This window comes from Brachyhypopomus gauderio, chromosome 10 (assembly GCF_052324685.1).
Source record: "Brachyhypopomus gauderio isolate BG-103 chromosome 10, BGAUD_0.2, whole genome shotgun sequence".
Taxonomy (NCBI): domain Eukaryota; kingdom Metazoa; phylum Chordata; class Actinopteri; order Gymnotiformes; family Hypopomidae; genus Brachyhypopomus; species Brachyhypopomus gauderio.
In genome coordinates, this window is record NC_135220.1 from 3,329,919 (window position 1) to 3,340,215 (window position 10,297).

General features: G+C 41.4%; 2 protein-coding genes across 3 annotated transcripts in view; one reads left to right on the forward strand and one right to left on the reverse strand.

Annotated features, from left to right (window-relative positions):
• Positions 1-247: 247 nt before the first annotated feature.
• LOC143525173 (dual specificity protein phosphatase 7-like) lies at positions 248-2,905 on the forward strand. The gene is made up of 3 exons (XM_077018767.1): positions 248-942; positions 1,219-1,650; positions 2,044-2,905. The coding sequence occupies exons 1-3, from the start codon at positions 579-581 to the stop codon at positions 2,346-2,348; spliced, it is 1,101 nt and encodes a 366-aa protein (XP_076874882.1). The 5' UTR covers positions 248-578; the 3' UTR covers positions 2,349-2,905.
• A 937-nt stretch (positions 2,906-3,842) lies between these two features.
• Positions 3,843-10,297, reverse strand: part of tnnc1a (troponin C type 1a (slow)) — a 10,854-nt gene continuing 4,399 nt past the window's right edge. The window contains exons 4-7 of one of the 2 annotated variants that reach the window (XM_077018769.1): positions 9,425-9,539; positions 9,204-9,340; positions 8,665-8,705; positions 3,843-6,984 (exon numbers count right to left, since the gene is read on the reverse strand). In XM_077018769.1, the coding sequence (XP_076874884.1) occupies positions 8,674-8,705; positions 9,204-9,340; positions 9,425-9,539 (284 nt within the window). In that variant the 3' untranslated portion in view covers positions 3,843-6,984; positions 8,665-8,673. Of the gene's footprint in view, positions 6,985-7,903; positions 8,706-9,203; positions 9,341-9,424; positions 9,540-10,297 lie in introns of those variants that run through there. The other variant, XM_077018768.1, reaches the window with a different exon arrangement.

The following is a 10,297-nucleotide window of genomic DNA, read 5'->3' on the forward strand; positions in this document are numbered from 1 at the left end:
TATATATATATATATATATATATATATATATATATTATGTGTGCCTATAAATGGCGTCTAATAAAACATAATACATAATAATGTTTTGTTCTGGAAATGTATTTTATTATTTTCCTAAATTAAGTAGTAGAAAAATCCTTGGCTAACTTCAGAGAGGTTCCCCTCTTGTTGCTTTTTAGTAACGTGTTTAAACGTCTGCTGGTAGCCCCGCCCACTATTTCCACTGCCGCTGACCTACGTAAATATAGTAACGTGGATTTACGAAGTCTGTTTGACGGAACGGAAAACTTCAGCAGCTTTTATCTGCTTCTGTAGATCACGATAAGTGGTTATAAGTGGTTTGATATATAAAACTGTTCATAAAGAAGATTTACTAAACAAATGGACTAGTATTCTAGAACTGAGTCGCTCCCGCGAAAACGTCATGAGATCCAGAAAGAAAACTCGTGCGGATTTAAAAAATATCATTTTGAAACTTTTGTTTCTGTATTCTTTAGCGTACTGTACTATTTAATATAGGAAACAACAGCACGGAAAGTCGTTGGGATGATTTATGAATTTCGGGGGATTATACTAAAATGATGCCCAGCAAAAGCGTTGAATGGCTGCAGATCAAACTGGACTCCGGTGGTACCGGTTCGTTGTTGTTGCTGGACTGTCGCTCACACCAGTTGTATGAATCGTCCCATATTGAGACGGCAATCAATTTGGTCATACCTGGCATATTGCTCCGAAGATTCAAGAAGGGAAATTTACCTATCCGATCCATTATTCCAAATAACGAAGACAAGGAAAAGTTTATTAGTCGGTGCAAAACGGATACTGTTATTCTATACGACGAGTCCACCGTGGACTTGAGGCAAAGTGAATCGAAGGGTTCCGTCCTTGCATTAATTCTGCAAAAGCTTTGGGATGACGGCTTCAAATCGTTTTTCCTCGAAGGTAACCTACTTACACCTCATTATTAGGTCTGTCCCAAAGTTTATTTGATCCCTTTATTTATTTTTTACACGATCATTGCCGTGTTCTGATTCGTGTTCTTCTCTGATGAAGTTTGTCAGATGTAGTTTAGTGTCAGTGTCATCAAACTGCAACATCTAGACCAGGGGTCTGTTGTCTTTTGTTGTATCGACTGTGGTGTGTTTGTTCAAAATGTTGGATGTTAGAAATTTGTTCTGTGGAGGTGCAGAAAACGAGTTTTAATCTACTGGTTGCTAGGTGGCTTCACCAAGTTCCAGATGGAGCACCCGGAGCACTGTGAGACGTTCCTGGACGGTTCCTCCGCCTCTTCCTCATCCTCTTCCTCACCTCCGTTGTCCGTACTTGGACTCGGCAGCCTCCGTCTCAGCTTGGACGGAGAGTCAGATCACGACCTGTGCAGTTCTGTTGACTTTGAGGACACTCCACCGTCTAGCGGCCAACGTTCTGTCCCTGTGCAGATCCTCCCCTACCTGTACCTGGGCTGTGCCATGGACTCGGCCAACCTGGAGGTGCTTGGCCAACGCGATATTGAGTACATCCTGAACGTCACCCCCAATCTTCCCAATGTGTTTGAGCGTGATGGTCACTTTAAGTACAAGCAGATCCCCATAGCAGATCACTGGAGTCAAAACCTCTCTCATTTTTTCCCCGAGGCTATATCTTTCATTGGTAAGCAGCATTCAGTATCTGTTTATGTGCGTTCCACATTGTGCTGTGTTTGTTATTGTTGTTTAAAAGTTAGCCATAAATGGCATTCTCATCTGACTGCTGTTGTGTCACATTGCCATGCACTTTCTCACCACCAAGATGACAAGCACTGCAGAAATTGCAGCTCAGCTCTAAAAATTGCACTAAAACTGCCAGTTTGAAAATGGCTGTTTTTTTTTTTTTCAGTTAATCACAGGAAATGTTCAGGCAGCCATTTAAAAGGGCTGTTGAAACCCAAACCCATGAGGCGAGTCACAAACCGTTATTCGTGTACGCGTGTGGCTGGCAGCATGCGGGTGGAAGGGACGTCGGTCTCTGTGGTTTCATGTGAAGTCTGTTTCCTTTGACCCGCAGAGGAAGGCCGGTCCAGACAGTGTGGGGTCCTGGTACACTGCCTGGCGGGCGTCAGCCGCTCGGTCACCGTCACCGTGGCCTACCTGATGCAGAAACTGAGGCTGTCTCTCGACGACGCGTACGACCTCGTCAAGCACAAGAAGTCCAACATCTCGCCCAACTTCAGCTTCATGGGCCAGCTGCTGGACTTTGAGAAGACTCTCGGGGTGAGCGGTACATCGCGGCACCGGACTGCGTCTGACCACTCGTCCTTCGGGGCCGTGTCCAGTTCCGCTGTTTTCCAGATGGACGGCCTGGATGGCTGAAGACGATGGTGGGATCTTTCTCGAACAGCTCAATTCTTTTTGGCTTTTGCATAGTACAAGGCTCAAGGCATCAATCACACTCAGCCTTACACATTTAGAACTGGACGAGCCTTGTTTCTCTAGGGCAGCCTCTGTTCTCCTGCTCATTTTGTATATTTTTTCTTGTCCTTTTTTTTAAAGCCAGGAATGGTATTGATATTGTAGTGAAAAGGGAGATGTATTTGCAGGCTTGGATCTCAGTTTTCTGCAGCCAGTTGATCATTATACCCTTCATGGGCATTAAACACACATCATATTTTAGCTAGCTGTGATATTTCATTATCATACATACTCTACCTCTAGTTGTGTATATTCTCATGGCAAACTAGTTTTGTTAAAACATGGTAGCAAATGTAATGAAGGTTTCCTCTGCATTACAAATAATGATTAAAAATCAAGGTTTAAAAGCTTTATAAGGATGATCAGAGCACTAGTAACCATATATAATATTATTAATATATAAAGGATATAACTGAAGTGTCACAAGCTATAGGGTGTGATTAAATGTGTGTGAATGAGCGTGTGTGTAGTTATTTGTGCAGCTTCAGTCCATGTGTTGGTTTGTGGTTTTACACTATGCTCATGACTGCAGAAAGAGCTGCTTTTGGTCTCCGCAGTTACACTTCATATGCCGATTTTTTCAAAACCAAAGAAATGACTAATTATTAAAAAGTTGCTTTTTAATCACTAAGATATCTGAGTGTTACTCCATATAAAGATCCCAAAAGGCTTGGTATTCAGCATTAAACATGCAGTCGTGATCATACAGAGAAATGTTTTGCTAAATAAATAAATGTATCTTCGGGAGAACTTGTAGGGGTTTGAGGAAACTGACAATATTGCATCCTGCAGTAATTAAAATGAGAGGATCTTCCTGAAGTTGGACACTGCAACTGAAGAAGAATCCTGTTGAGATATGCAAATTTGAAGAGGAGTGTATAAATCTGAAGAAAATTCCAGGAGACATTGTAGTGAATGCACAAAGTTATCAGAGAAATAGGATGTTTCGCACAGAGCTCCTTCTTCAGCTGTGCAAGCGAAGTGCTTCAGAAATAATCTAGGAGGTGCCCGTCTATGAAAAGTAGATGTTTGGATGTTGGAACATCTAGTTTTTCATGACACAGAGCTTGTAGGAGAAGTAAATGAATGTTTGCTCACAGCTGATGTTATGAACTCTTCTGTCATTCCCCTACGACTCTACCCTGTGCGGGAGGTGGGGCTCTGCGTCTCCTGCACACGGCGGCCTGCATGGCCTCCTGGTCCTCAGAGCTGGTCCTCTCTTGTCATCTGCAGAGCCACACGGCTGACTGAGGTTTCCCGAAAACCATGAGCAGACCTCCGAGTCACTCGTCTAGTTCCATGACACCAGGTGGGTCTGTTGAAAAATGCATTCTTGCACACTTTTACAGTGAGCTATTTTTTTGGTTGTTTTTTTAGAAAGTACTATGGATCAAATCAAGTTTCAAATCAAGTTTTTAATGAGATCTTTTTGGTGTTTAGATTAGTTTAGATATGGTGTGTTTCAAAAAAGCACGCAGAGAGGCGTTATTAGAGAACCTCTTCTTTAAAAGGAAAATATAATACAACAAAAAGTAAAAGAGTATTAATAAGAACCAGTTAGCCACAGTTTGTTTTCTTCCTACATTAATAGAGATCTGAGTACGCTGTGTTAAGGGTTCCTCTAAATAAACTGGGAAGATGCCCAAGTTGGAACATCACTGGAGGCTAGAGCTAAAAAAGGCACAGAAAGGTGGATTGTAGCTTAAAACAAATACGTTTGCACACTAAAGGCCAGTTATGATAGGCTACCTCAGCACTGAATATGCCATTGTCGAGTTTGAGGTGAGCATGACAGTGTAAGATGATATGAAACTATTGTGAAACTTGCTCTGTCTCTCTTTCTCATTCCACACATTCTACATATTCAGGTAAAAAAACATACAATGTTTATTTCCATGACAACGTCACATGATATTTAAGTAGGACAGCTTAATATGAAATGCTGTAATCAATAATAAATACATTGCCATATTGGTAAGTTAATTTATCCCCATCAGATGTTTAGCATTTTGCAAATTAAAATGAAAATCTACATTAATAATACATTACTACAAATAAAAAAATTGATAAAATGAAAGCCCTAATGAAGTATGAGTCAATCATTCTTAAAAAATAAAACTGCTAAATCCTGGTCACCCAGGACAAACGTATCATGGATTGTCATTGGTGTCTAGTCTGTGGTGACAGTGCAGTGGTAACGATGTCTCACAGCTTGTCCATAATCCTGAACATGTGGGTGGAGGCTTTTCCAACACATTCAGTCCACAACCTTCCACACTACGCACGTCTCCATGGAGCGCTGGAGACTAAGAATTCGGTTCTGAACTGTGCTTCAACCCGTGAAGAAGTCACGTGGTGGTGAGGATGTGTCTTGGCAGAAGGAGCGGCTAATGAACAGCAGATGAATTGTCCTCGTGTCATTATGAGTTATTGGTGAAGTTCTATACTGCGCTAGTATTGTTTGTAATAGTACTTTACTGAAAAGTACATTTCCTTAAGGATAACCTTCCTACTTCCATGGTGAAATTCTCATTCTAAGCATTTATTGGGCAAATTCTGGACAAATCACTCAGGGTTAACATCATTTAATTTATACATTTTCTTAAATCCCAATCCACTTCCCTTCTGAGTCACATTTGCCCCCCCAGCACATAACATAATGTAACCGTCTCAGAATTACTATAGAGTCAAAGTGCCAGAGTTGGTGTTTCTTCAAACAGCAGCATTGTGTGTCAGGTGATGTGATTGGACCTGCACAATTCCTGGTAAATGTGGATTTTGTATTACTACCGGTATTTGTTTTATTCTGGATAACTGGAGGCAGATTTCAATTTTGCATATATGTAACATTTTGACACAATAAAGATGCATAAAACAACCAAATGTAAACCGTGTTTTCAAAAATGTCAAAGACACATCTAATAATCACATATGATTTTGGCTGAACTTCCCCTTTAAGTAGTCACACACAAATGCTTCATTCACTAAATGTTTTAACGCCTTTGAGAACTGAATGTTCTGTTGATAATCCACAGGACGTTCAGTTCTCTAAATGAATCATGGGCAAGTCATCACAAAGTAGTAGTACGCTTGGTGTTTCTGAGAGGTTTTTCTGTAGTACAGAGTGCCCAGGGTCAGACCAGCAACCCTGCCTTCAGAGTCCTTATGAACACACACCCAGGGCTGTTATGCCTATCAGTCTGTGAATGTAGGCAAACAGACTGGGTCAGGAGTAAAGCAAAGACACATTGAATTGTGAGGAGAGGGGAGGGGAAGAGAGGAGGAGGGGAGGAGATGAGAGGAGATTAGAGGGGAGGAGAGGGGACGGAAGGAGAGGGGAGAAGCTACCATCTGCTGGAGCTGGAAGCTCAGCTCACCAAGACTAAACTCACCAACCAGAGCCACAAACATTTTGTATGCAAGTTTTTTTCCTATGTCAGAAACTGATATGATAAAGATCAGATGATAAAGATCAGAGAGAAAGTCAAGGGTGAGAGATTAAGAGTGAAAAAATAAAATGAACGAAAAAAGGCACTTTAGAACTGGAGTAAAACTAGAGAAAAAAATCTATGGGAATCAAGTAGATTAGTCGCAAAGGGTTGTCAACAATACTACAGTATAAATATGCATTTCATAATGACTTCTTGTTCCTAAGGGGACTTTTGAAACACAGTGATGCTATTTGATATGGCTTGTAAGACAGTCAGTAGGAGGGGTCAGTATTAGGGGTCACACACACAGCCTGTCAGAATCCTCACTGACTGCATGCCATTTGAATGACATCATGGGGACGGACGTGTTCACTTTTACAGTCATGTCTGGGTTACACTTCTTTGCTTTCTTAGCTGGCGTTGTTTGAATGCCTACGCAAGTAGTTCTGGAATTGAGATGAGTGATGCATTGTGATGGATTTTCAAGAACAGTCAAGCAGTGCTTGACTTTTCTCCACTGGGCTTTCTGCCAGACAGCATGCACGGTGCCACAGCCCTTGATAACCTGCTGCACTGCTCAACACAATGCACAATGGCATAATCATAGCTTGATGCTAAATTGTTGCTTATAAATCATGGTGGAGGTCCCACCACTCGCATTCGAGCTGTGGCGCTAGGGGCTGAATGGATTGGCTTTGGTGCCACTGTGTGACTGCTTAATCAGCGGCGGTCATTGTGGGTCAGTCAGTGAAATGCATGCATGACCGACAGTAATCGGGAGGTCACAGCCAGCAGCAAGATCTGCCTGTCCTCGCAACACGCACAGGCCACAGCACAACGGCAGAGATAGCGGCACGGCAGCCGAGACAGACTCCCGCGTAACTGATAAGACCTCCCTTGGGGTTGGACTAGTGTCCAGTGGCTGGATGCTTCACGGCTTCTTCCTACATTATCATTTCAATTTTCATCTGCGTGAACTGTAGTCTCTCTGTTGCCGGGGGTTGAGAAGCATTCAAGGTCATTGAGCTTGAGGGGCACTTGCAAAAGCAGGTCACATGACCCTCCCTCAGGTCACATGACTCTCCCTCAGCCATACTGCAGTCTCTCTGAAAGAGCAGGAGAAAATCATGATGTACTGGGTCTTAATAATGAACAAAATGACCCCTCCAGTAAACCTTACATAACTCCCTCTGCAGCCCTATTTTGTCTCTGAAATGTTTCCCTCTATGAACACACACACACACACATCCTCATGTGTCTGTGCTAACAAACACTAACACAGACTCAAATTCACAGCCAAACACATACACTATGGTTATTAGTTTAAAATAACATCATTTTTAAATAATCATTTGCCTAGTACAGTCTCCAAATAATCCAATTGTACAGTTAAATGGAAGATTGCGTATTACCAGTTTTTACAGAAAAAAGAACAGACCAACTAATTTATATGACTGATGGAATGTAGACATTTTCACTTCGTATCTATGAATTATTTTGAATTTTTAGCTCATGTGCCTTTGACGCAGTATATTGTAGCTATTGCTGCCACCTGTAGGTGGGACCGATAACTGCAGTATTACAACTGCGGCCACAGTAACATTAATACAAATTTAAAAATAGTTCACACGCCGCGAGCGTTATATTTGGATTTTAGAACAATCTAAATATGTAAAAAGATTTTAATCAAGATTTACGAAACTGCAGTATATGTGAGACATAGATGGTAAAAATGTGAGAAATACAGGAGCAGACCCCTCGTCAGCGAACACGGTGAGGCCATTTAGCGTCAGTATTTTTTGACGCTAATGGTTGCGCCACGCCTGACAGGGCCTGAGCTCAATTATCACAGGTCACATTCACAACTTGTATTTGTCCGTAGACACGCACCGCCTGCATAATCCAAATATAAGTACAACCTCTGCGCATCTTTGTTCTTGAGGCCGTTTGACGGTGACTTCTGTCATCAGATTAGTTCTTCAAGCACGGGGAGGATTAGCCATAAATAGCTTCTGTCTCCATAGATTGGGTAACCAGACACAAGCCTTTAATCATGCCAATACCACGACACATGTTACATTATCTGGTGTATACAGAATAATCGATTCTTTGAGCAGGTTTTATGTAAGCAAATACATCTGTAAACACAACGGAGGAAATTGAGGCGAACAGAGTTATCGGAATATTCTTAGAAACTGTTGCGAAGTTCAGTCGATTGATGGAGCGCCGTGCTCAGGTAGGCTACAGCTTGCTTACTATGAATAACGTCAACAGTTAACGTCAAATCTCAGCCTCTCCATCTCACCTCAGAAACGCACGCTGAGTGTAGCAAGTGAAACTGGATTATTTCTAAAGACATAACTCATCGAAGAAAACATTTAATTCAAACACTTATCTGCCTTACTTCCTGCTGTTGTAGGCAGAAATTCGGAATTAGCCTCTAAGAAAAACATGTTAACATAAATAGCTGAAAAAAGGCATATTTTGGGGATTACATAGTTTTTTTTATTTTTTTAATTGTCCAGCCTGCATAGTATTTTTTCAGAAATAGTAATATGAAATCATTCTAAAATGATTTTCACAGTCAACACAAACCACATGTAACCTGTACAAATGGAATATTTTCTATATATTTTTTTAATATAAAAAACAGTCAACATTAGCAAAAATTATATTATTACCCCAGATCATTGGCAGATCGGATAAATAAATTCACATTTCTTTTGACTGATTCTGAATTGAAAAATCATGAGTGTAAGTAGAAGTGAAGTGGAGAGTCCTTTCACCTTTGACATTTATTCTACACCTTTCATGAACTCCAGGAACTCTGAAAGCAAATGAAAAAGGAAGAAAATAGATGAAAGGAGGCCGTGAACGACTTGACCGCCGCGTCAGGCCGTCGACCTGAACCGAACCGGCGCTGCATCATGCCTTTGTCAAGCCACTGCCTTTCCAGTGGTTGTCAGTGACTACACTTCCTGTTTTGCTAAATTGCTAAATTATCACATACCTTGATACCGCTGATTACATACATTGTAAAACGAACAAGCAATTAGCATATTATAAATTAAGTTATTTAATTAGCTAATTGTCCTTGCATTTTGAGCTCTGTATTGAAGTCAGGGTGAACTCTGAACTCATAGGTGCAGAGATAGTCTCAGGTTTGCCATAATGTTCTTTTAAACCCCCTAAGCTTTAAGAGAACTTCTCAATAATTACATATAACTGGACAACAACCCCAACCCCCAAACCCCTGCATACACACACAGATTACACAGAGCTAATCTCATTATTTTGGTGTTTAACCTCCTGAAGGGACCTTTACCATCATAGTCAATTTTGCCATCGTTGTTCTTGTCTCCGTCTTTCATCAGCTCATCTATGTCGTCCTCGGTGATGGTCTCGCCCGTGGCTTCCAGCATGAACTTCAGCTCGTCCAGGTCGATGTAACCGTCTGCGTTCCTGTTCACACACAAGCACCCCTTACCTCCCAGACACTGGACGCTGTTGACTGGGTTTGTGCAGGTCGTCTAAGGACAATCATACTTATCAAACATGCGGAAGAGCTCGGCCAGTTCCTCCTCAGACTTCCCTTTACTGTCGTCTTTCATGCACCTCACCATCATCACCAGGAACTCCTCAAAGTCCACCGTACCACTACCTGCAGAAATACAAACCCCACGCGAGACACGAGGAGTCGCCACTGAACATCCTGCACCAGAGGGCATGGGCTCATGTCCAGAAGTGAGTATGAGAGTCACTTCACTTAGCACCCACAGGCAAATTGAACAGAACCTCTGGTTTACTAATACCTATTTAATCTATTGATCAAATGTAGACTGTTATGTGTGAATGTGAAAAAATTGAAGTCCTTCAAAATAAGCATCATTAGGTCCACATCACTGGGTCCACAGAAAATAACTTTGTGTACACTAATAAAGACAGGCTAGGCTAAATTATCTAGGGTATAAAAAGAAGGGGCTAGGGTATGTAATCTAGGATATAAAATGAAGGGGCTAGATAAGATAACACTACTAATCTTCAAAGGGAAATTATAGCCTAGTGTTCCAGCAGCGTGCACAAATAGAGAGAATACACTGGGTGGGTGGACAGAATAAAAACAGAATACAACAACTGTTCAGAAATACTACACAATCTAAATATATCAACATTGTGTGTGTGTGTGTGTGTGTGTGTGTGTGTGTGTGTGTGTGTGTGTACATTCAACTATAGCTATGCTAACATGCATTGCTTGATACAGCTAGTTAGTAGTGATACAATCTTCTTCTACAGTTAGTTTTACCATTTGGAGTTCTACAGTAATAAGTACCCAAATGCAACGCAAAATACAGTGGTGTAAGCTGTAAAGAGGTGCAGAATAAGCAGTAATGCAGTGCAGATGATGCATAGATGACAGTC